Source organism: Trichomonas vaginalis, chromosome IV (assembly GCF_026262505.1).
Source record: "Trichomonas vaginalis G3 chromosome IV, whole genome shotgun sequence".
Taxonomy (NCBI): domain Eukaryota; phylum Parabasalia; order Trichomonadida; family Trichomonadidae; genus Trichomonas; species Trichomonas vaginalis.
In genome coordinates, this window is record NC_067206.1 from 37,851,489 (window position 1) to 37,877,534 (window position 26,046).

A 26,046-nucleotide genomic window follows, 5' to 3' on the forward strand; every position below is an offset into this window, starting at 1 on the left:
AAATGATATATAATCTGAAGGGTCTAAAAGAATTGGATTAAATTTACCACTCACAGAAACGAGAGTAACATTATAAATTCCGCTAACTGTTAAATTTAATTCACAGCTATTATTCGAAATAATATTGATAATTGACATTTTTATTATGATTAAAAATATGGTAAAGCGTTATTTTCCAGTGATAAATAAAACTAGAATAAGATTACCTCAAGAATTCATAAATTCAACGAATAAGAAATTCATTCATGTTATAAATTTTAGTGTTTTCAGAAAATATGAGTCAGTGTCATATTCATCAACAGGTTATATTTCACTTCATTCAAATTTAGTTCAATCAAACCCATATAATGACCATTTCATAAGATTTTCAAATGGTATTAAAAATGTAATTGATAGATTAAAATATGAACAGATTGACAATATCGAATTTTTGGAATTTTGGTTTAAATATCCCGATGGAAAAAAGATTGAAGTTAAAGATAAAGCTGATACTATAACAAAAACAATTACAATGACCGATCCGGATAGTGGGGAACAAAAAGAAATAAAACAAACGATAGAAACTGGTGAAAGGTCAATTATTATTGATTATGATTCAAAGGATTATTATTCGATAATGTTAATGCTTGAATATTAAATAGCCTTAACAAAGAATTTTTCAAGTGATATTTTATATTCATCAACTATTTTATTATAAATATCATTATATGTTAAATGAAGTTCAGTTGTTGTTCCGTTCTTTGATATCTTAATTGTGCTAATATCCTTTATAGGATTTATTTTTGCAACTGTTCCGCAGCATGAAACCTCATCATCTATGAAAAATTGAATCTTAACGTCTGAATCTTGAACATCACAAAGAATGGCGAAAATGTGAATTAATGATTCATAAGGTAAAATAATTAAACCGGATTGGTCAATTAAATTTATTATTGAATCATAATTATTATTTATTATATCACGGTAAATTTTCATTAATTCTGAATTAATGTCTATTTTATATGGGTTCTCGATGTTTGATGAAAGAGGTGGGGGGTATGTTGGATAAGTGGGAATTTCAACAGGTTCTTTACCAGGTTCAGATAAAATGATTGGGTCTTCATTCTCATGGTTTTCTTCATTCTCCTCATTCTTTGGTAAGTCACGAGATGAAATCTGATTTAATAAATTTGGTTGAGTTGCTGACCTTGTTAATTCAGGGCTAACATTAACTTTAACATTTTGAATAATTCGTGATTTATCATCATTTACGTTATAACCAACCGTAATCTCTGCTTTTGCGTTAGTGTTCTTTTGACTAGTGAAACGTCTTCTCATTTATAATCGAATAAAAAAAATATATTTAAACTTTTATTTTGCTGGAACTTTTGAATCTATTATTCCCTGGATTTGTTCATGAGGTTGATTTTTAGCATTTTCATCGAAATTAATAGACCGAATATATTCATTAATTGCATTCTTATAATCATCTGATTTCTCAAATTTTCTTTTATCTGATTCCTTAACTAAATCATAAGTTAAACCTCGTTGCTGATATAATGGTTTCTTAATTAAATCTTTGAATGCTTGAGATAAAGCACCTGATGCAATTCTTGCTACTATAATTGGTTGGAATTGCTGTTTAAGTTCATCTTTAACATTTGCGAAAACTGGATCGAATAAAGCAACTTTAAAGAATTTCTTAGCTGAAATTTCAGGTCTAATATTTGTATATTGACCATCAAACTGGTTAGAATATCGTGGTAATCCATCCAGTCCCTCTTCAATAGCATTTAATTCTTCATTGAAATAAGAATATGGATTACCACGGTATGAATTAATTGGACCATTTTCACCTTCTCCAATGTATTGTTTAACAGCTTTTCCATTTTCATCAAATTGTATAGGATAACGTTCATTATATGCTTTACGTTTAGGATAATCAGATATAGTTAATTTATAACCATTTATGACTTTAATATTACCTTGACCATCAGTAACGAAAACTTCATTTATACCATCAGGTTTTCCATTTGGACCCGTAATGTCTGCTTCGTGTGCTTCCCAATTTGGACCATGACGTTTGGCATATGCTTGAGCTTCTGGTAATGTTAAAACGTTTCTCATTTGTTTAACATCTTTTTGAAGACCAGCAACAATATAAACTAATTCTTTCATTCCATCAGGAACTTTCATAGTTCTATTATATGTACCCTTTTTGTTTGTCCCTTGTTTTAATGGAACCTGTAGAAGATTTACCATTTCTGTCATGTTTAATTATAAATAAAAAATAAAAATTAATTATAAAAAGTTAATCAAATTTAACACCTCCTTTATTTAAATCAACTATTATTTTTCCATGTTCACCTAATTGCTGATATTGTGTGTAAAGTTCATTAATGCTCATTGGTAAATTCACTTGATAAAGCATAACGTTCAACTGTTGACGACTAAACCCACTGAAAATGAAAAGTGTTGATAGATTTGATTTAATGTTTGTGCTTAATGCTTTGAAGTATTGAACAGCCATGAAGAATGAACACTGAATGTGTCGACATTGAGTTAATAACTGATTAAAATATGATTTCTCATTTGTTATTAGTTTTGATTTCACCGCATCATCTAGAAAAATGAGTGAATGCAAAAATTCTCTATCAAAATTTGAAATAGAAAGTGTTTTCAAATAATTCATCCCGTTGTTTATCAATAATTTTATCCTCTAATCCTTGCTTCTTGATTGTATTATATAATTCTTTATACATTAAAAAGTTTTTTAAATAATCTTCTGCTTCTTCTTGTGATAAATAAATAATTGGAATTTTGATTAAATGCTTTAAAGATTCAAATGTATCATCTGAAGGTGAACCTGAACGGTTGATATAAATTAACACATGTGAATGGGGGAAGTGTTAGCAATAATGATAATTTGTTTTAATATCGTTAATGTTTTACCTTTATTTTGTTTACCAATTGCTGCAGTGATTGAATTTAAGTAACATTCAGAATATGGAATTTTCATTAATTTTTCCTTAGATAGAGCATTTCTATTATCACTCAATGCTTCATTAATCATATCATCTACGTATGTATTATATACTCCTGCTAATTCTTCATAAGGGGTGGATGAATTTAAATCCATTTAATCAAAAATAAATTTATAATTTTAAACATTTCTATTCATCAATATTTCATCATATGAACTTCTATACTGTGGTGGTGTACCTGTTGGATGATATTTCAAACCTTCATCCGGTGTCCATGTCCAATATGTAGTCCTAGTAAACCAAACCTGAGGAGGATTTGTCACTTTTGAACAGTAAGTGTCATTTTCACCCTGAATGATTGGATAAGCTTTCACTTGTACTGTAACTTGTGAGTTGAAAGTTTCTAATCCATCAAAGAATATACCCGCTCCATCACGTTGAACTGGAATAGTGCATAAGAATGAAGTTTGGTCTTTCCATGTTCTAGCTAATGGCGTGCCATTATCATCATTCAGTGGTCTAGTTAATGAGTCCTCATATTCTTCTGTGCATTCATTCACTCCATCTAAATCAGAAGCTTGAAGCATACGTGTAAAGAATATGTCACCCACTGTGGTCATCGCTTGATCGGGGAAGTTTCTGGAATCTATAGTGACCTGAAGACCTCGAAGCATTGGATTTTCTAAAACTGTTCTTTGCATTGCATTCTTCGGAAATGTTAACACAACATCTGTAACATTATGAAGAGCGTATGAGAAATCTGAGCTAATACCTTCAGGAGTGATGCAACCTCCATTTAGTGAACGAACGTCAATATGTTGAGCTGGAATCATGAATGGATCTTCCTTACTGAATAAACGTGGTATTGCTTTAACTGATTCTTCAATTAAACCGTATCCTGGTGTAATGCATTTATCCTCTAAAACTTCCATCTTTGTGCATGAAATAATAACGTCATCAACTGTTGCGTCAGCAGATGTAGCGGCTAAGCTTGTAATTAATTTGGTAGGAAGTCCGATTTGTTGGAATTTGCGATCATATTTATAAACATGATTCATAATCTTTTCATAATTTTCATCAGTTATCTTTTCATAAACGTAATTTTGTAAATCAGCAACTCTTAACGGGTCAACCTGACAAAATACTAAAGTATCCCTGAAAACATAATATTTAAGAATGATATCACCAAATGATTTAGGATAATCATCGAACGCCTGAAATGCTAACAAATCATTTACCGGAATAATCATATCAAAAGTGACATCAACTTCTTCATTTGCTTTCTTGAAAACTTCTGAAGGGTCAATATATTTACCACATACTGAGTTATCATATTTTTGAACATTATTATATAACGAATGAACAAACTTTTTAACTTTCCTTTCTGATTTTGGTTTATATGTTGCAAATGCGAAAGATTCACGGGCACAATCCATCTGAAGATAACCGGCATCACCTCTTTCGGTTTCTACTTCTAATTGTTTAAAGCTTTGATTTGATGATTTGTAACCAACGAATAAACGCATGCATTTAAAAGCAGCATCACATGTGAAAGCTTTATTTGAAACTAGAGTTGCTTTAACTTTGCGTTTAATATATGTGTCACCTAATTGGTTCACATCATGAGCCGGATTTGTAATTCTTAAATGAGTTTGTTTATCATCAAAATATGGAGCATCAGAGTCATAGCATGAACTTTCAAGTTCTCTATAATATCTTCTACCATCATTCTTTGCGAATATTTCATTTATCTTTTCGAATGAATGAAACACATTTCCATTAATCGGTTTAGTGTTTGGCACCAAATAGTTAGTCGTCATTTATTAATAAATAAAAAATCAAAATTAAAAGATGAAAATGAATTTTTTAATTTTAATGAAATAATCAACTATGGCTGCGGGTATATTTAAGAAACTGTGGGATAGAGTAAAAAGAGGAGCGAGTAAAGTTTGGGAAACATTGAAGAAGGGAGCAAATTGGATATTTAAGAATAAAGAAGCAATTAGTGACATTGCTGAATCAATAACACCAAAAGCTGCCCCAATAAGAGAAGTTTTAAATAAAGGAGAAAAAGTTTATCAAAGACTTCAACCGATACTAAGATAAAAATAATATTTATTTATTTTTCCACTATCTACCTCCTATTTTATTAAGTATTCCTTCAGCAATTCCACCAACTCGTTACCTGCTTGTGCTCCCATCGCTGGATTACCTGCTTTAGTACCTAATACTCCACCTATGATAGTTCCTGCCGTTTTCGCTACTGGTGCCAAAAAGTTTGCAACGGGTTTAATAATCTTTTTATAAACCCAACCCGCAGCTTTCTTAATTCCTTCCCATAATTTTTTAAAGAATCCTGCCGCCATTTCTGATTTAATATTAATTAAAAAATGTATTTCATCACTTATATTCTAATTTTTATTTAATGGTAAATGAAACCGATTTTAAAAATAAATGAAACAGAGGAGGAAGAAATAAGTAAAGATGCTCAACAAAAAATAAACGTTGTTAAACCAATTACTGAAATAAAAATTTTTTCATCTGTTGAAGAATTTAATGACTATTATGCTAATAATAAAAAATTATTTGAAGAATTGACAACGTGTAAATTGAATAAAATGTTTAAAGTTGATGGATTCAAAATTTCAAAAATAAAAGGGGTGGTTAGTTTGAAATCTATTCCTCAATCAAGAATCACCGCATTAATGAAAATTGATGATTTAACAAAAAGAATAGAAGAGATTGAAGAAAGAATAAATCAAATAATTGATTTCATAAATTCAAATAATCATTAATTTCTTAAAGTTCAATGTTGATTCTGAGACATGAATTTTTAAAGTTTATTTTTTTATTTTTTATTTCATTATGGTAGTGAATCTTTCATTCATGAAAATAATTCACAGTCTTCCTTTTTAAATTGAAGTTTAACCCATTCAGGATTTAAACAATGTTTAATTAATCGCGGAATATCTGACATCATCTATATATAGCTTCTTTTATAAAAGATAAAAAATAAATTATTTTAAAATTAATGTTAATTTTTAATGTGTTTATAAATAAATATATTTTAATGCATCGTCTATATATAGATGTAACAAAAAAAGTCACACAACCCTTCCTATCCTACTACTTCTGAATTCAGTTTTTCAGAACATGTCTTATCCATCATATGCATGCAATATATTACATACTTATAAGACCTTCACTTAAATTTTTCATTTTAAACAAGTTTTTAACATGATATCGAGTGAGCAACAATACACAAGTCAAAATTTGGCATAACTTATCGCATAATAGCCCTTTAAACGAATATTAATATACAATTAGTTTTTCTGTTCAAAACTTCGAGAAGAAAATTTAAATGTGAAAAATCGTTTAGAATATGTTAACAATAGGAACCATTTCTATGAAATTTTAGCTGTATTATCTTTAAAAAGAGAGAATTATTTAAGTCATAAAAACAGAAAACAGGGATTTTTTTATTCAATATATTTTGAGAATGGAGCATTTCTAATTTTATCTTTGTATTCATCATAGTTTTTCACGGTGAGGTCGGTTAAGGACTGCATCGTGGTAAACGGCACCTGTTGATAAGGATGCAAATGATATTGTAATCTATTTCTCCATGTATCATAATCTAATACATAACCATATGGGCAAATCATAGGCCTATGGAAAGGTAAATTCGTCAGGGGATCGCAATATCCTCTTAAAGGATTTTGTGTCTGATCTATTGGGTCAAATAATGGTTGACCAATTCTATGAGTAATTCCGTCCTTAATGAACATAATTCCAGTAAATGTTCTTTTTTCTTTCGATTTTCTTCTACGCTTTTGAGGTTGATCGAATGCATTACGCTTCTTCAACTCTTCATATATAAATTCACATTGTTCTAAGGTCCATTTAAAACTTTCTGCTAATACATTTTTATCCATATCATCCCAACTATCTTTTAGTATGCGAACAACTTTATTATAGTATTGGGTAGTCCATTTATCTATATCTGGCATTTGGGATCTCTTTATCGCTGCTAATCTATCTTCGGGTGAGAGATCAATTAAAGGAGAGTACTTTGGGCTTTCACCACTCGACGAATTTTGAAATTTTTGCTTAAACTTGTCTGCTTCTGCGCCGACAAAGGCAATAAGTTCTCTTTTGAACCCTTCATCTCTCAAATTTGTTTCCATTTCTGGTACGGTGAGTTTATAGGTATTCAAAGCGGCGAAAAAGTGCAAAGGAGTTCCTTGGGGCCATATTTTAAGCCACTGTTTGTAATAAGCATTAACTGTATTTATTCTTCGTTGAAATAAATCTTGATTAAAACGTTCTACATATTTTCGAGTTTGTTCATCTGGCATATTAATAAAAGATGCCTTGAAACATTCTACGTCTTTTAGTTTAAGAGGACCATCGATATATTGCGCCGATGAGAGCATACATGAGTTCATCAAAATTTTGGTTATGCAGTTTTTGAATTCAAAATTTGAATTTTGTTTCGATTTCTTTATCAATTAATAATGAATTATTATGTTTTGAGAAAAATTTATAGAAATTTATATGGAAGATTTTTCAAAATTTTCATAGTTTTTTTGGATTTTTTAAGATAACTTTGAGCTAGAATTCACATTTGGATTTATATAACCGAGAAATTGTTTGACTAGTTTACAAAATCTAGTTTTGAGAAAATGAAAATTCTGCCATAAAAAGTCAACAAGACAAAAAAACTTATTTAATGGAAATGGGATAGTGTTCTAACTCGTTTTTTTCCGATAAATCAGTTATCCTTCCACTTCTTTTCAAAAGTTTATCCTACAAAAAATTAAAGAGATATAAATGTTCTATTAAACAAAAATAAACACCGATAAATTTTGAATTTCCCTCAAAAATGCATCGCTGAATAACCTTTTTATCAGGGGCCAGATAGAATTTATTCCATAATTTCATGAAAATGAATATTATCCCTTTTTCCGCTCTCTATGTTTGAGTAAATCCCGAATATTCAATCCTTAATATGAGATTATATGAAATTAATCATTCACCTTATATATACTATATTTTGTAAAAATATTTCTGATATCCTGCTTCTCATATACTACTTTCATTTTATAAATCTTTATACAAATTTAGCCAATATTAATGGAATAATTGATCTACACGTTTGTGAGGCGATTTAGGGGCTATAGAATGCTTTTGAACCTCTTAATTATGTTTTATCAATGAATATTTTTAACAATTAATTTGAAAAATTTATTTACGCGTTTTTCTAAAATATTGTTTCTTTAGTGCTCGGCTTCTAATATTCTTAGATCCGATTTTTAATTTGAGATCAAAAGCACGCTATGTTTTCTTTGAGAATAACTTTTTCTGCCTGAAAATTAACTGCATTCAATTTTTGTGAATTATTGAATATATTCGTAATTAAATTTTTATTTAATGATGAGTGGAGATTATGAAAAATTAAAAAATTTGAGAAAAATGGATAACCTCGCATAAAATCATTTTTGTGAATGGAAAGTTTACCTGTTTGGGAACCTGGTGAGGAACTGGCCAACTGTCTTTCACATGCTGTTATGGTTCCTATCACAATTTATTTAACAACTTACCTAATTAAGCAACAAATGAAAGTTCACGATAGAGTCAATATTTTTGGTGTTACAGTATATGGATTATGCGTTCTTTTCCTCTTTTTAAATTCATCATTATATCATGGGTGTACATACGAACCTGTTAAACGGGTTTTAAGATACATTGACCATTGTACAATTTTCTTCCAAATTGCTGGCTCCTATACTCCATGTGTATTATATGCTATGAGAACATATACAGGAATTGCTCTTCTTATATATATTTGGGTATTTGCTGTAATAGGTATCGTTTCAAAAATCTTTTTCTTCGATAAAATAGAAGGCACTTACATTTATCTTGCAATGGGATGGAGCATCATTGTTTGTATCAAAGAGTTCAACAGATCGTTTGATTTTTCGCAGAAATTATGGATTGCTTTAGGCGGCGTTAGTTACTCAATCGGCTGTATCTTTTTCGAGATTGATAAGCCATTTTTCCATTTAATTTTCCACTTCTTCATCTCTGGAGGAGCTCTTTGTCAATTCTACGCAATCTATCTACTTGGTGAAAGATTCTTAAATAACTATAATAAAAAGGATTCGAAAAAATAAGTACACTTTGTCCTTTTAAATAAAAATCTATCTTGATAAATTTTGTTTTTTTGTTTTGCACCCTTTACTAACCGACATATTTTCATTGAAATAGCATGTCCTTATAATTTCATTGTGATGGCTCAATTTTATTTGTTAAATCACATTCTTGACATAAAAAAGCATTTAGTTGCATACCAATATTTAATAGTGTACTTGTTTATATTTTTGTTTTCCACAATAATTTCAAATATCTTATCAACAAATCTATCTTTTTTCCTTGTCTATAATGATATTTTTTTAGAAAATATATGTGTTAATATCATTTTATAATTGAAGCCCATTAATTGGCTAACAAGACCACTATCATCGTTTGACAGTATACGAAAAAAGTGGGTCTTAAAATCATTTTGGGTCTTATTTTTAACCGCAAAATCCCCACAATTTTGAATACTTTGGCAAAAAAACTTGGAAAAAATAGCGTCTACATACTATGTATATTAAGATTTTGCAAAGTGTCAAAAAATAAAATTTTTTTAAAAAAAATTTTTAGGGAGTTCGAAAAAAGTAATGATTGTAAGAGATGGGAAGTATTTACGCTTGAAGTCGGAGTGGATCTGAAAAGCATTTGTAGAGGTGCATATCTTAGTATGCAAAATTGAGATACTGTGTTGAAATCTACAAAATTCAAAATCTGACACAAGTCTCTCTGACCATATTATACTCGATTCTTTCTCTGTTGTATTGGATTTAATGAAAATGCTCGTTAATAGATACACATTTATTTAAAAATGATATCCGTTATTAAATCATATGCTTTGTGGGCGCAGAAACTTGTGTTTTCGACTTTGTGAGTTGGTAATGAGCGATACGAATGGGTCAGTTTTGTTAGTAATGTCATCTGTGAAAAAATCGTTAATTGAACAATATGTAATAATTTTTGAAAATGAAGTAAACAGTATATTGAAATGTGCAGTATTAAGCTACTCTTTGACCTTGTAAGTTTTGATCAATTATGAAGCTGAAGGTATATTTGCAGGTAAGCAAGTTTGGGGAAAAATCTTATAGCTAAAAATAAAAATTGTACGAAATAATTATGTGGTTCATTTGCTAAGGTGCTTTATTTTGGGGGTCAGAAAAATCAGGTTCGAATCCGAATACATCTTATTTTTTCTTTTTTCATTATATCAATAAATTGTATTATCCCCAAGAATTATTTTAATAAGAATCAATTTGGAATTTGATCCATGAATAATATATTTCGTATTTAGTAGTAGGATAGGATGGGTTTAGTGACTTTTTTTGTTACATCTATATATAGACGATGCATTAAAATATATTTATTTATAAATCATTAAAAAAATTAACATTAATTTTAAATAATTTATTTTTTATTCTTACATAAATGACCCAACAAGTAAAACCAGATAAAATAGATTATCGAATTTTAGAGGATGGTGTTCCTGTTTATATTCAAAGATTTAAAGGGAAGCAATATTATAGAATTGTTAATCCTGAATATCTTAAACATTTATTTAAAAAGGAAGACTGTGAATTATTAAACGTTAATGAATATGAAACCAATAAATCAAAATTGAAATATAAATATATTGGAAGTGATGAAAGGTGTAAAGATAAAGATAAAGTTTATTCAGTTTCATATAATGAATGGAAAACCAATAAGATAAGAAAACATTTAGGAGATTATAGTAGTATATGTTGAAGGGTTGTGTGACTTTTTTTGTAAACGTAAGAATTCATACAATATTGAACGATTTTGTATCATTTTTTTTAACATATGAAGTAAAAAATGTATGATTCTTACGGTTTTTATTCTTACGTTTTTGAATAAATCAAGATTTAAAAAATTGACTTCTTACGTAAAATTAAAACTAAGTTAAATTTATTTTTTTTATTTTTTATTTAATGATAATGAGTATAACAACTAATTCATTGAAATCTTTAAAGTTCACTAATTCAGAATTAGAAAATATTTTAGAAAATTTTGGAGACGGTTCTTATCCAACATATATGCAGAATGTGAAAGAGTTTTTCCAGATTGTTGAATGAATTTAAATATAACGGACCAATTACTAAAAAGGCTATAATGAGATATTTATATCCCAAAAAAAGTTGAAAAACAGGAGAATATTCCTCTTTATGGTCCAGAGGACCTGGGCTCAGAGAGCCTTGAAAACACCTCCTGAATATTTTGAAGAAAAAATTAAACAAGATGAATATTATAACGATGAGATTGAGAAATTGGAACAATTAAGAAATGAAATAGATGAAAAAATTAAGGAATTGAGAATGCTGAAATGAAGTAGAGGGTTTAATGAATATCCCAGCTTCAGAATCAGAAGTTCAAAAATCACATGAGGAAAGATATAAAAATTACTTTTTGGAATCTACTAAAAATTTATTAGATGGTGATATTGACGAAACACTTTCAGAAGAAGGCACAAAATTTATTCATAAACATAAGTTACAATTTATTGACGATGGAGATTATCCATGTATATTACTTTCACCTCCTCTTGATTCTGAAAAATTCAAAAAAGCACTGAAAAATGTAACATATGCAACAAATACGATTAAGAAAGAAGACCATGATATTTAACACAATATTTTATTTAAATAAATGTACAGGTGTTGATAAAGTTTTTGATTTGTTAGATAAAATATCAAAAGAAACAATTGGAACTATAAAATTTTATGTGATTGTGGTTTCATTATTGAAGATACCAATAATGTTTCATATGAAAGAACAGCACCGAAGGAAGACGAAGTTGAAAGGTCTATACCATTCGTTATTAAGAATAAAAAGATATGAAAACTTATAAACATTATATTTATTCATTTATTTCAGAAAAAATGGAAGCAACCCATAAAACATCTTCTCATCATTTTATAGCTATTCATACATTCCTTTTCAAAGTTGTGAAATTAAATAAGACAGGAATTAGATTTAATGTATCAGGGTACGCATTCTTGAGTAAATTAAAATGTATTCGTCACGTCGCAGATGATAAAAATTTATGTGTTCTTAATTCATTTTATGGACTTTAGCCCTGGACTCTCTGAGTCTCGGACTTTAAAAAAATAAACTTTATTTTTATTTATTTTTTAATTTTTATTCTTACATAAATGAACAAAAATGGAACAGCTAAAATGAATGATAATCAAATAAGAGCCGAAGGTAGAAGGTTATTTAAACGCTTCTATAACATTCCTGATGGTGTTAATCCTAAAACTCGTAGAAGTTATTTAAATGAAGCCATAGATGCATATGAAGGATTTGACATTTCATCAGAAAGTGAGAGGTTAGCAAGAATGTTAAATGTTAATATTGATTTCTATTATTGTGATCCTCAACCAGAAGACGTAGACATTAACAAGGTAGACTTTCCATTAGTGGAATCAATAATGATAGATCCAGAATTTGAAACAGTAAATATTTTATTAACACAGAGTCCATGTGGAAAACTTCACGCTGACAGAATAACAGACGTTGAAGCACTCACCGGCTATAGAGTTTGCCCATATTTTAAAGAAGAAGTTTATTCTATCCGTGATGATCCAGAAAGGAAAAACCAAAGAAGATTTTTAAAACATTGTGAGAAATGTAAAGAAAATAATGGAAGATTAATTCAAGACGTTCAATTGCAAAACACACAACAACCATATGCACCACATATTACGAAACAGAAGATATATCAATGGCTATTAGCACATAATTTGCAGGAATATTATAAACCAACAAGATATTATATTACTTTTGACTTCGAAACATTAGAGACTAAAGAAGAATTACAACTTTCTGAGTGTGCAACTTTAAACGCTTACTTAAAACCATTCATGGTATCATCAACGGTTAAATTAAACGATAAAACATATACGAGGAATTTTTGCTTAACTTCGAGTGATTCTTTTATTTCTGATTGGATTGAGTTTTTATTTTCAACCTGTTCATTAGTTGCTAAATCAAATATTGAACAATATGAAGAATTAATGAAGTCGCAAACATTAAATGAAAAACAGAAGGAAGCATTTAAAGAGCTTTTAGATGAAGAATTTAATAAAGTGAATATCATAGGTTTTAATTCGGGAAAGTTTGATTTAAATTTAATTCTTCGTGATTTAAACACTGCAAAATGGAAAATAAAATCAATGCTGGGTTCATCTTCACAATTTAAGCAAATCATTGTAAAGAAAACAAACGTTCCATATGAATTGAGATTTATTGACATCAGAAATTATATAGCGGGTGGGACATTAGACCAATTCACTCAAGATTTCGGAAATAATAAAACACGTGTTAAATCCTTTTTCCCTTATCAATTCATCACATGGGAAAATTACGAAGATGAATTATATAAAAAGGAACCATTCACTCAAGATTCATTTTATTCAGCATTAACACAAGAAACAATATCCGATTCAGATTATCAAATATATCTCAATGATGCTAAAAACTTTAAGAATAGATTAGAATATTTTATTCATTATTGCAATAAAGATGTTGAAATTATGATTGACCCAATTGATAAAATTATTGAAGAAACATTTGTTTATAAAATTGATATGCTTCATAATCTTTCTTTATCATCGAATGCATCAATGATTCGTTACGCGTTAGCATATAAGAACTTCAATCCTAACGAAACATATCCAGAAGAAGAAAATGTGGAATCAAGTTTTGAATTAACAAAAAAGTATTGGAAATATAAAATTGAATCATATAAGAAACAAGATGAAAAAGCAGAAAGGGATACTAAAAATAATGTTTCAATGGATGACTATCAATACTATCACGATTTAATCCTTTCATCTAAATGCAAAATGTGTGGTAAAGCGTTTACATATGCAAATAAACCAACATTGGATAGAATAGATAATGAAAAACCACATACCAAAGAAAATTGTCAGTTAATGTGTTGTTATTGCAATGTCGTAAAATCAAATAAAGATGAAGATGTTCAACGTTTAAGAATCAATTTAAGAAATTATGCATTAAAAAATAATTTACCAATGACTTTAGATTCAGTTGAAGCTTATCACATTCTCCGTAATGGAATTACTGGTGGTCTATCAAATGTTCAACATCGTGTTAATCTTAAAGGAATCACGCACATTAATAAACTTTCATATAATCCAGAAACTAAAACTGTATCAAATGAGGACACCACCAACATTATGACTCATTTCGTTGGAGTTGACTTTAATTCATTATATCCTTCATCATTTTCATCTAATCCTCATGATTTCATTCAATATACTGACCATAAAATGTATATGCCGGGAAGATTGAATGGTGTTATCATTTGTGATACAGCAACAAAGAAAGCAAAAGCACTGGGAATAATTAAGAAGAAAAATACTTTATTCGTGGCTGAAGTAAAGGGTCACATTGATGAAAAATACATTAATGATTACATAAACTTTTTACCGATAATAAGAAACTTAGATATTATCACAGATGAAAAAACAATTGGCAGTTTTATGTATAATTACATGAAATCAAACAATCTACCAGTTGACCAGAAACAGAGGAAATTAACTCAGTTAGCATCAACACACAACCAATATCAACCATTTTCTTCTTATTATCTTTGGTATCTAATAGACAGATTTCATTTTATCATCGATGATATTCAATCAATTTTAACATTTACGAAAAACACTTGTTTTAATGAATTTGCGAACAAATTTATGAACGAAAGACAAAAGGCTGAATTAGAAGGAAATAAAGGAAAAAGTTTATTTTGCAAGATTTCACTTAATGGATCATATGGTTACGATGCAATGAATACACAAAATTACGCAAAGACTAAAATAATGAATGCACAGAAGGCACGCGTTGCATGTATGTCAAATAAGTTTAAAAACATAAGAGAAATAGGTGAAGATACATATCAAGTGATGCTTAAAGATAGATTTTATAGATGTGATACATGTTTACAAGAGGCATTCTTCACTTTAGATAATGCTAAATACTGGTATTTGGTTTTCATTTATGATTTTATGTATAAATGCATGGATGTTAATCGTTTTCATTTCATTGAAGGTGATACTGATTCATCTTATTGGGCAATCGCTGGCGACCCAAATCTTCCTAACACTCAAGCATTTCAAGCAATTGTTACCGATAAACAATTTTATGATAAAAACATTTTCAAATTCGCACCTTTTGATTTCTTCTGTTTTGATGAGAAATTTAAACCTAAATTAAAGAATAAAGCTGAAGAAAAAGCACATGAGAAGAAGTTATTGGGTTTAGCAATTGAGAAACAAGGTGATAACATGGTTGCTTTATGTCCTAAGTGTTATACATCATTCAATGGTTCAATTGATGGAAGTGATTTTAAAAAGATTGCACAAAAAATGAAAGGTGTTAGTTTACGACAAAATAAACAATTAACACCTAAAAATTATTTGGATATAATAAATGATAAATTGATATTTGATGGTCAGAATATTAATTTACAACTTAAAAATGGGTCAATGACTCGCTTAACAATTGGTAAGACTGCATTAACAGGAGCACACACTAAGGCTGTATGTTGTGAAAATGGATGTTGTATGCCATTTATTTAATAAAATACCACAGAAGAGACAAAAGGAACCGTTAATGATGGTTTTGATACTATGATTCAAAGAGGTGGGCACCCTTAAAACATTGATTTTATTTTTATATAAATGAATAACACAGATTTAAAAATTTTAATTGATGATTTAGTATTTAATCAAAATTTTCTTAATTATTATGATTTAAAAGCATATCTCCAAAAATATAATAATAATATAACGGGTGATGATATGGAATATTATTATCCATATTATAAAAATGAAATTTTGAAATATCATAATAAAATAATTTCTGAAATTAAAGACAAAATTAAAAATAATGAATATATAAAGGGAAAAACTAAATCACAGCTTAAACAGTTGAAAGATTTCAAAAATAAAGTATTAACAGAAGAAGATATTGATGAATTATATAAATTATATAATCCCGAGCCGCAAAAGCCAAAGGAACAAAAACAAAAGGAACAAAAACAAAAGGAACAAAACACCCAGGTCCTTCAGACCATAAATGATGCACAAGCTTTAATTTATGATTCATTAGTTAAACCATATTCAGCCCGACTTTTAAATGAAGATCAACTTTTGGAATTCATCCTTCAACATAAACTCGAAGCGGGAAAGTATATCAAACCTTTATATACAGCATATTTAAAACAAATGAATAAAATACATCCAGAATTAATGAAGGAGGATTGAATTCCAAAATCAAAGCAGATAAAATTAAACCACTTACAACACCAAAACCTCCAACAGTAGTACCTCCTCCTCCTTCAGTTAATCCTTCATCATTCACTTTATTATATCCATTTCAAACATTTAAGAAGCAAAAAGATTTTAAAAAGGATTTCAAGATATTAAATAAACCAATTGACCCGAAAATTCAACCATTAAAGGAAAAATTTAGTCGACCTTCATTTGCTCCATATCCATATTCATACGAAATCGATCATCTGGAATATTCAAAAGGAAACGTTACTTATTTATTTGCCATTAACATTAACACTAGATATTTATATTGCATTCCGGTGAAAGGGAAAACAGAACAGGAAACAAGAAGAGCTATTCAATACTTACTAGATCATGAAAGAGTAGATAATATCAGGGGTGATGGTGATAAAGGATTTCAGGCAGCTATGGCTCATTATTTCCCACAAATTAATTTTTACTTTTCATCCTCTCCATATACGTTTCATAATAAAATAGTTGATGCGGTAATGAGAACTCTTAGAGATGCGTTAGGGGTTAACGGTCAGATATACTGGGATGGAAATCATGACTCCATCATACAGCAGTTAGTATATTATTACAATAATACATGGCATAGAACTATAAACATGAAACCGGTGGAAATGAAAAATGATATTTCAAAAGAATGGGAATATATTAGAAAGCAAATGGAAAAGTTAAATGATGTTAAACGTGAACAAATTAATTCGGGGCTCATGAATTTTAAACAAGGAAATAAAGTTTTAATTCATCTCGATTATGGAAAAACTGATAAATCAATGACAAAAAGAAGACGAAGATTTGACACAATAGCTGAATTTGTTAGATATATTAACGGCAATGCATTAGTTGAAGTTGACAAGAAATTAATAGAAATTCCGATTTATTTTATTACTCCATTATATTTAAATAATATTTAATTTTTTTTATTTCGTAAGAAATGAGTGACAACAAAGCAGTCAAGAGTCCAGACAATGAATATAAAAAGAAACTAAACAGAATTAAATCAAAAATATGCTATTACAAAAAGAAGTCGCAATGCGGTGGGGTTGAAAACAATAAAACTAATGGAACTGAAAACGATAAAGAGAGGAAAGAAATAATCGAAAAATTAGAAACTTACCGTTCAATCATTAAACTGAGTGAAGCAAAAATAAAAGAATTTAATAGAATAAATAAATTGGTTGGAAGAGATGAATTTAATAAAGATGAATTTTTAAACTCTATCCAAATTTAATTTTTATTCCTCTTCGACAACATCTCTCTTTCCATCATTACTGCATAACCACATTTTCTCAATTTTAGTGGTTTGTTATTTTTAACATGTTCTTGCATCATTTTTATCATTTCCTCCCTTGTTATGATTCGTGGTAAATTTTGAGCTTGTGGGGTATTCATTTATGATAAAAATAAAAATTTAAATTATGCCGTTCTAAAGTTTGTGACAACATGACATTTTGACAACATCATGGGTTATTCAATAATTAATTATTTTTGAAGAACTGAAGGGGTCACCAGGTCACCAGGTCACCAGGTCATTTAACTTCTCTGAAAAAATGTGACAACATGACATTTTGACAACATCATGGGTTATTCAATAATTAATTATTTTTGAAGAACTGAAGGGGTCACCAGGTCACCAGGTCACCAGGTCATTTAACTTCTCTGAAAAAATGTGACAACATGACATTTTGACAACATCACAGGAGGAAGGCAAAAATAAATTCCAGTCATACTTTATAAAGCTTCATTCACAGGTATTTCATCGTCAGTAAATGATTCCTCATTATCGTTTGGTTCAATTTGTTTATATAATCCTTTCATTTCTTCTTTCAAAACATAATACCATGTTTGTTTACCATCTATTTTTCTTTGTTTCCTTTCACATTTATCCTTAATGCTCATTTGAAAGTTTTTGTCTTTCATGTCTGATGGTTTGCAGAATAGAGCATTTTTACACGTCATACCTGCACATAATTCATCATAATGTGTATTTATCCATTCATCTAAAGGATTTGTTGATAACTCGATTAAATCTTGTTTGGCTTCAGTCATCGGAATGATTCGTACATTAAATGATGAAAGGTCATATTGCATAAAATATGTTAAAAGGTTATCATAAAATTCCTTTGTGCATGAATCCATTAAATTCTTGAAGTAATCAAATTGACCCTTGAATTTACCATTAACTCTTAAAACTACGTATCTTCTGTCTCCAACTTCAATTTTGACAGGGTAGACGTTGTTAGTTACGAAAATGAAGTTTGCAACATTCTGAGCAGTTCTTCTGGGTTGATTCTTTTCATTAATTCTAATCTCATTATCCGTTATAATTGATTTCAAAGCGTTGAAGTTTGCGAGTCTGTCTTCACCTACATTCTTGAGTTCATTAAGTACAAGAAACATTTTATTTTCAACTACTGAGTTGAAATTACCCGTTAGCTCACTTATTTCAGTAATGTTTTTACATGAATAACCAGCGAGAAGTTCAGAAATAATATCTGTAAATCTGTTTTTACCTGTTCCCTGAAGTCCTTTCAAAATAATTGCTGTTTCATTCTTGATTCCAGGATGTTGAATCATTGATGCAATCCAGCCGAGTAGATATTTATACACTTCATCGTTATTATCACAAATGGCTTCTTTAATGAAATTCATAAACATCTCAATTTTTGAGTAATCTGTTTTTCGAGAATGTTGTATTTATAACCCTGAAACGTTGAGAAAACATCTGGGGAATCAGATTTAAAGCAAACACCCTTAACAGTTAATGAAGACAATTGATTTAATAGTACGTCCCATGCTGTTATTGTTTTACCTTCTTCTTTAAATAATTTAATCATTTTAAGTGACTCTTTCATGTTTGATTGAAGAACGAATGATATTTGATTCATTTTATCGTGGATATTATAATCTTTCTAAATGAAATATTTGTTTCCACAATCTACAAAACGGATTACACGTGATAAATCCTCAATTACTTCAGAACTGTTTTTATACTGATGATTTTCAGCCCTGCGTCTAATATCTGTTATCAAAAACGAGTCATCAAGTTTGATATCAAATGTTATTTTTGGCTTACGTAATAAAGGCAAAACGTATTCATCATAATATTCCTTTTGATAAAGTTTTAGAATCTTCACCAAAACAAATGGAGAAGTCATTAAATGTGCATATCTACTACGTGCTTTTTCAAAATTACTTTTTGCATTTTCTGTTAAACTGCAGAAGTTATAAACGTTATCGTATGCTTCATTAATTAAATGATTAGGTAACGAATTAATGCTTGAAACAGTGTGAATAATGTAACTTCTTTTTCTAAATTCATGTTTCCACCATCATTATGTACTTCAAAATCACTGATGCCATCAACTATGCTCTGGGCAAGTTTATCGTCAATGTTTACATCTTTGTTTTCATTCATTATACTCTTTATTTCTTCGCTCTTCTGTTCAACTCTTACCTTAATATTCAAATCATTTAATATATCATTCACTGTTCTAGTTAATGTTGAATCATAACTTCCACGAATGAATGAGTATGTATTGATTGGTTCTGTTGCATTCTTTCGAACTCTTGAATCAGCCATAACCACTAAAGAACGTTTTGAATCATCCATAGAAGTCATTATGTCAATATCATAATCATTGCAGGAATAACATTTAATCATTCTGTTCGAAACTGCATAGAAGAAATTAGTGTTGCAATAAATGTGAAGACCTCCTGATGCGGTTTTAACGATAACATCTTTATCCGAAAGTTTTGATAAAATGTCTTTTCTAACTGTTTCTTTAAGTTCATCATTGTACGATTTATTGATATCAACATCTATAATCGTTAAATTTGAAATTTTATTTACTAATAAAGCTGTACCAGTTTTCCTTCCTCTTCCTCCATCATGTTTGAGGTAGTTATGTAAATCAATCATGTTTTCACCAATTCTTTCGTTGAGGGTTTTAGTTTCTGCCACAACTAATTCCGCAACTAATGAATCAATAACTTTTTCATCAGAAACGATAAAGTTGCTGTTGTTGTTTGTTGCTGTCATTTATATAGGAATAAAAAAATAAAAATAATTTTAAAACTAACTTTATTTTTGGACTGCATCAAATTTTCTGTGTTGTTGTCAAAATGTCATGTTGTCACATTTTTTCAGAGAAGTTAAATGACCTGGTGACCTGGTGACCTGGTGACCCCTTCAGTTCTTCAAAAATAATTAATTATTGAATAACCCATGATGTTGTCAAAATGTCATGTTGTCACATTTTTTCAGAGAAGTTAAATGACCTGGTGACCTGGTGACCTGGTGACCCCTTCAGTTCTTCAAAAATAAGTCATAACTGCCTTCCTCCTGTGATGTTGTCAAAATGTCATGTTGTCACATTTTTTCAGAGAAGTTAAATGACCTGGTGACCTGGTGACCTGGTGACCCCTTCAGTTCTTCAAAAATAAGTCATAACTGCCTTCCTCATGTGATGTTGTCAAAATGTCATGTTGTCACATTTTTTCAGAGAAGTTAAATGACCTGGTGACCTGGTGACCTGGTGACCCCTTCAGTTCTTCAAAAATAATTAATTATTGAATAACCTAAATCATTTACTCACAATATTTTTGTACAAAACGACCCCAAGCTTTTAACTTCTTTTCTGTAGTTCATCCATTACTTCATTACCTAATTAATTACAGACATAAAATATATTTAGTTCATTCGGTAAGCCTAAACCCTTTGGGTTAAGTGTGTTCATTGAACTCTATACCATGCGAATACAGTCATAAATGGTGGCATGTATTCTTTACTTTGTCCCGTTGTTTGTGTATATCCTGAAACGAAATGTGTATGGTTTCCTTCTCCCTGAGTGTCACTCCAGTAACAATTTATAGCAAACTTAACGTCGTCTTTAACATCATATCCTTTACCTTTTGTCATTCCTGACCAATCCCAATATCTATGCTTATGCCAACCTGCTTGAGATGTACTTAAATCTATGTAGTGACTGTGTGCAGGTAAATTTTCACCTGAAATCGTTTTACTTCCACCTGTTTCCTTTGAAGAGTTTGCACAATACAAAAACCTGTCAACTATTTGTTCCCATGCACCAACACCAAACATTACTTGAGGACCTCTTGCATCCATAGATGTATAAATAGAACCTACTGGGTTCATTAAATCAAACATATGAGATATTATAGGATTGTCTCTTTTGAACTTAAAATATAGTGTAACTATTTCAGGTTTCTTCTGGTTTGTGTCAGAATATTTTTATAATATAATCTTATGTTTTCAGGGTAGGTAAAATCTTGACTATAATATTTATTTCTGTCATCTGTATAATAATATACTATTCTCGTTTTTTCTATTGCATTATATCTTTTATATCTATAATAATCTAAATATAATGTTAACTTTTGTTCATCTACATGTGGTGTTCTGACATCATCTCCATAGTCATAATAATATGGTGCTGGAGCTGGGTCAGGCAATGTCATATCTGCCATTTCATAAACTCTTAAATATTTCTTTTGTTCGTCTCCATATAAGTTTAAGTAGCAGTTGTTGTCTAATGGAACTTTAACTTGTGTGCCATCATTCTTTTTATAACTTACATACATTTCATTGTTATTTTTCGGAATGAGTTTCCACCGTATACCATTTTTTAAGGAGTGTACAAACTGCCATCTAAAATATTTATTTTTTTCATTGACAGAAAAGTCGCCAACAATAGTTTCAATATTTTTTGTTCCTATCAAACTTTGGGATATTTCGTTAACATATGTTTTATCTGCCTTCTTCCCTAACTCATCGTTAACATATGTTTTATCCGCTTTAAGGTCTAAACATCCTGAAACCCATCCTGTATCAGCTTTAGTTTTTAAAATCTTTGATGTCCATTCATGATACCATTCAACCATTTCTTTAATTTCATTATCTTTTTCATCCACATATTCCTTATCTGTCCTCTTCTTTAACTCACTATCCACATATTCCTTATCTGCTTTCTCCATTATGTCATTTAGGAAACCTTTTATGAATTCCTCATTTAAATTAAATCTTCCAATCTTCAAAACTTTAGGAAATGCATTTAATGCGTAATATCTCTGTTCTTCTGGTGGAATTGATGTTATATCATCCGTTATTCCTTTAATTTTTGAATTCATAAATAAAATTTCTTTTATATTTGATATCACTGCACCACCTTTGCAAACGAATTCGAAATGGCCATTTTTCAATATTATCTCCAAATCTCCATATTTCAACCTTTGCGTTTGTTCTGCCGTCTTTGAATTATATGCATATATGGCGTATGTAATGGTCTGAGGGACCTGGGCGCTTTGTGCCTTAAGTTGCTGTGGTTGCTGTTGTTTAATCATTTATTATGATTTAAAAATAAATATTTAATCTGTTATCTCATCACCTATTTTTTCTATTTGAAATTGCCATAATATTTCATTCATGAATTCTAAATCACAATCAAATAGGTCAGTTATTCTAAATTTAATATTTGATAAATCTTTTGAATGAAGAATAAATGAATTCCCGGATAATTGAAACGGATATGATAAAGAAAATGTGTTTAAGTTGATGGATAAAATGTTTTGTATTGATGGGTAAGAGTTAGGGTCTAATGTTTGATGTGAAAATCTCATTGGGGTATTAACTTTATCACATTTGATTAAAATGAAATTGGAACCAGTGTCAGAATACAAAACATCCCCAACATCTTTTTCAAAATTTAATATCCCCAACAATGAACGAAAATGAGGAGTACAAAATTTAATTTTCAGCGGGAATTTAATAAGGTTATTTATTTCATCAAGTTCAAAAAGTTTATCAGGTTTTGATTTAAAATTTTCTTCATACCATACGATAAATGATTCATTTAAATAACTTAAAATCATGTTAATATCCCATTTCGTTATCACATTATTTATATACATATCATACGTTTTTTCATGGTCATCTTTAATAAATGATATATAATCTGAAGGGTCTAAAAGAATGGGATTAAATTTACCACTCACAGAAACGAGAGTAACATTATAAATTCCACTAACTGTTAAATTTAATTCACAGCTATTATTCGAAATAATATTGATAATTGACATTTTATTACGATTAAAAATATGGTAAAGCGTTATTTTCCAGTGATAAATAAAACTAGGATAAGATTACCTCAAGAATTCATAAATTCAACGAATAAGAAATTCATTCATGTTATAAATTTTAGTGTTTTCAGAAAATATGAGTCAGTGTCATATTCATCAACAGGTTATATTTCACTTCATTCAAATTTAGTTCAATCAAACCCATATAATGACCATTTCATAAGATTTTCAAATGGTATTAAAAATGTAATTGATAGATTAAAATATGAACAGATTGACAATATCGAATTTTTGGAATTTTGGTTTAAATATCCCGATGGAAAAAAGATTGAAGTTAAAGATAAAGCTGATACTATAACAAAAACAATTACAATGACCGATCCGGATAGTGGGGAACAAAAAGAAATAAAACAAACGATAGAAACTGGTGAAAGGTCAATTATTATTGATTATGATTCAAAGGATTATTATTCAATAATGTTAATGCTTGAATATTAAATAGCCTTAACAAAGAATTTTTCAAGTGATATTTTATATTCATCAACTATTTTATTATAAATATCATTATATGTTAAATGAAGTTCAGTTGTTGTTCCGTTCTTTGATATCTTAATTGTGCTAATATCCTTTATAGGATTTATTTTTGCAACTGTTCCGCAGCATGAAACCTCATCATCTATGAAAAATTGAATCTTAACGTCTGAATCTTGAACATCACAAAGAATGGCGATAATGTGAATTAATGATTCATAAGGTAAAATAATTAAACCGGATTGATCAATTAAATTTATTATTGAATCATAATTATTAATTATTATATCACGGTAAATTTTCATTAATTCAGAATTAATGTCTATTTTATATGGGTTATCAAGTGGTGCTGGGTATGTTGGATAAGTGGGAATTTCAACAGGTTCTTTACCGGGTTCAGATAAAATGATTGGGTCTCCATCTTCTTTATTTTTCCTCCTCCTTTTTCGGTAAGTCACGAGTTAATAAATTTGGTTGAGTTGCTGACCTTGTTAATTCAGGCTAACATTAACTTTAACATTTTGAATAATTCGTGATTTATCATCATTTACGTTATAACCAACCGTAATCTCTGCTTTTGCGTTAGTGTTCTTTTGACTAGTGAAACGTCTTCTCATTTATAATGAATAAAAAAAAGAAAAATATATTTAAAGTTTTATTTAGTTGTTACGGTAATATCCCAAGGTTCATCCTTGTTTGCTTATACTTTCTTTGTAACTGCACCAATTATGTTATTGATATTGCTTTGAGTTTCTTCCAGTCTTATTTTATCATTTACAATATCTTTAATCATTTCATTACATGCATTCTTAAAACTATCTGATTTTTCTAATTTACGTCTATCACTTTCTTTAATTAAATCAAAGTTATAACCTTGTTGAGAATAAAGTGGTTTCTTTATCAATTCCTTGAACGCTTCTGAAAGTGAAGATGAAGAAATTCTTGCCACTTGAATTGGTTTAAATTCTGCTTTCATTGCTTCTTTCTGTTCATTGAACACTGGATCGAATAAAGCAACTTTAAAGAATTTCTTAGCTGGAATTTCAGGTCTCAAATATGCATATTGACCATCAAACTGATTAACATATCGTGGTAATCCATCCGGTCCCTCTTCAACAGCATTTAATTCTTCATTGAAATAAGAATATGGAATAAGATGGTATGAATAATTGGACCATTTTCACCTTCTCCAATGTATTGTTTAACAGCTTTTCCATTTTCATCAAATTGCATAGGATAACGTTCATTATATGCTTTACGTTTAGGATAATCAGTATAGTTAATTTATAACCATTTATGACTTTAATATTTCCTTGACCATCAGTAACGAAAACTTCATTTATACCATCAGGTTTTCCATTTGGACCCGTAATGTCTGCTTCATGTGCTTCCCAATTTGGTCCATGACGTTTGGCATATGCTTGAGCTTCTGGTAATGTTAAAACGTTTCTCATTTGTTTAACATCCTTTTTGAAGACCGGCAACAATATGAACTAATTCTTTCATTCCATCTGGAACTTTCATAGTTCTATTATATGCACCCTTTTTGTTTGTCCCTTGTTTTAATGGAACCTGTAGAAGATTTGCCATTTCTGTCATGTTTAATTATAAATAAAAAATAAAAATTAATTATAAAAAGTTAATCAAATTTAACACTTCCTTTATTTAAATCAACTATTATTTTTCCATGTTCACCTAATTGCTGATATTGTGTGTAAAGTTCATTAATGCTCATTGGTAAATTCACTTGATAAAGCATAACGTTCAACTGTTGACGACTAAACCCACTGAAAATGAAAAGGGTTGATAGATTTGATTTAATGTTTGTGCTTAATGCTTTGAAGTATTGAACAGCCATGAAGAATGAACACTGAATGTGTCGACATTGAGTTAATAATTGATTAAAATATGATTTCTCATTAGTTATTAGTTTTGATTTCACGGCATCATCTAGAAAAATTAGTGAATGCAAAAATTCT

At 29.3% G+C, this 26,046-nt stretch overlaps 14 protein-coding genes and 1 pseudogene across 15 annotated transcripts, besides 2 other annotated features; 7 read left to right on the top strand and 8 right to left on the bottom strand.

The window, feature by feature from the left end:
• Positions 1 to 3,718: part of a mobile genetic element that runs on past the window's edge.
• Positions 634 to 1,317, bottom strand: TVAGG3_0240540 (uncharacterized protein; the record flags this gene model as incomplete). The annotated part of the gene is made up of 1 exon (XM_051227653.1): positions 634 to 1,317. The coding sequence occupies one exon, from the start codon at positions 1,315 to 1,317 to the stop codon at positions 634 to 636; it is 684 nt and encodes a 227-aa protein (XP_051112639.1).
• Positions 3,719 to 3,772: 54 nt separating the features above from the next.
• Positions 3,773 to 4,489, bottom strand: TVAGG3_0240550 (uncharacterized protein; the record flags this gene model as incomplete). The annotated part of the gene is made up of 1 exon (XM_051227654.1): positions 3,773 to 4,489. A coding segment is annotated over one exon (717 nt), but the record flags the coding sequence as incomplete, so codon positions are not given.
• Positions 4,490 to 4,853: 364 nt separating this feature from the next.
• TVAGG3_0240560 (uncharacterized protein) lies at positions 4,854 to 5,069 on the top strand (the record flags this gene model as incomplete). The annotated part of the gene is made up of 1 exon (XM_051227655.1): positions 4,854 to 5,069. The coding sequence occupies one exon, from the start codon at positions 4,854 to 4,856 to the stop codon at positions 5,067 to 5,069; it is 216 nt and encodes a 71-aa protein (XP_051112641.1).
• A 903-nt stretch (positions 5,070 to 5,972) lies between these two features.
• Positions 5,973 to 7,456, bottom strand: TVAGG3_0240570 (uncharacterized protein; the record flags this gene model as incomplete). Its single annotated transcript, XM_001302820.1, has 1 exon — positions 6,443 to 7,411. The coding sequence occupies one exon, from the start codon at positions 7,409 to 7,411 to the stop codon at positions 6,443 to 6,445; it is 969 nt and encodes a 322-aa protein (XP_001302821.1).
• Positions 7,457 to 8,465: 1,009 nt separating this feature from the next.
• Positions 8,466 to 9,139, top strand: TVAGG3_0240580 (cytolysis; the record flags this gene model as incomplete). The annotated part of the gene is made up of 1 exon (XM_001302819.2): positions 8,471 to 9,139. The coding sequence occupies one exon, from the start codon at positions 8,471 to 8,473 to the stop codon at positions 9,137 to 9,139; it is 669 nt and encodes a 222-aa protein (XP_001302820.2).
• Positions 9,140 to 10,976: 1,837 nt separating this feature from the next.
• Positions 10,977 to 26,046: part of a mobile genetic element that runs on past the window's edge.
• TVAGG3_0240600 (DNA/RNA polymerase superfamily) lies at positions 12,266 to 13,833 on the top strand (the record flags this gene model as incomplete). Its single annotated transcript, XM_051227656.1, has 1 exon — positions 12,266 to 13,833. A coding segment is annotated over one exon (1,568 nt), but the record flags the coding sequence as incomplete, so codon positions are not given.
• Positions 14,957 to 15,715, top strand: TVAGG3_0240610 (uncharacterized protein; the record flags this gene model as incomplete). The annotated part of the gene is made up of 1 exon (XM_051227657.1): positions 14,957 to 15,715. One exon carries the CDS (start codon positions 14,957 to 14,959, stop codon positions 15,713 to 15,715), a length of 759 nt encoding a protein of 252 aa, XP_051112643.1.
• Positions 15,818 to 16,390, top strand: TVAGG3_0240620 (uncharacterized protein; the record flags this gene model as incomplete). Its single annotated transcript, XM_051227658.1, has 1 exon — positions 15,818 to 16,390. A coding segment is annotated over one exon (573 nt), but the record flags the coding sequence as incomplete, so codon positions are not given.
• On the top strand, positions 16,921 to 17,352 carry TVAGG3_0240630 (uncharacterized protein; the record flags this gene model as incomplete). The annotated part of the gene is made up of 1 exon (XM_051227659.1): positions 16,921 to 17,352. The coding sequence occupies one exon, from the start codon at positions 16,921 to 16,923 to the stop codon at positions 17,350 to 17,352; it is 432 nt and encodes a 143-aa protein (XP_051112645.1).
• On the top strand, positions 17,373 to 17,669 carry TVAGG3_0240640 (uncharacterized protein; the record flags this gene model as incomplete). Its single annotated transcript, XM_051227660.1, has 1 exon — positions 17,373 to 17,669. The coding sequence occupies one exon, from the start codon at positions 17,373 to 17,375 to the stop codon at positions 17,667 to 17,669; it is 297 nt and encodes a 98-aa protein (XP_051112646.1).
• On the bottom strand, positions 18,170 to 19,015 carry TVAGG3_0240650 (uncharacterized protein; the record flags this gene model as incomplete). Its single annotated transcript, XM_051227661.1, has 1 exon — positions 18,170 to 19,015. One exon carries the CDS (start codon positions 19,013 to 19,015, stop codon positions 18,170 to 18,172), a length of 846 nt encoding a protein of 281 aa, XP_051112647.1.
• On the bottom strand, positions 19,692 to 20,480 carry TVAGG3_0240660 (uncharacterized protein; the record flags this gene model as incomplete). Its single annotated transcript, XM_051227662.1, has 1 exon — positions 19,692 to 20,480. The coding sequence occupies one exon, from the start codon at positions 20,478 to 20,480 to the stop codon at positions 19,692 to 19,694; it is 789 nt and encodes a 262-aa protein (XP_051112648.1).
• Positions 21,174 to 21,566, bottom strand: TVAGG3_0240670 (phage tail repeat-like family; the record flags this gene model as incomplete). The annotated part of the gene is made up of 1 exon (XM_051227663.1): positions 21,174 to 21,566. One exon carries the CDS (start codon positions 21,564 to 21,566, stop codon positions 21,174 to 21,176), a length of 393 nt encoding a protein of 130 aa, XP_051112649.1.
• Positions 21,837 to 22,801, bottom strand: TVAGG3_0240680 (uncharacterized protein; the record flags this gene model as incomplete). The annotated part of the gene is made up of 1 exon (XM_051227664.1): positions 21,837 to 22,801. A coding segment is annotated over one exon (965 nt), but the record flags the coding sequence as incomplete, so codon positions are not given.
• TVAGG3_0240690 lies at positions 24,768 to 25,521 on the bottom strand (annotated as a pseudogene). The gene has a single exon. A coding segment is annotated over exon 1 (754 nt).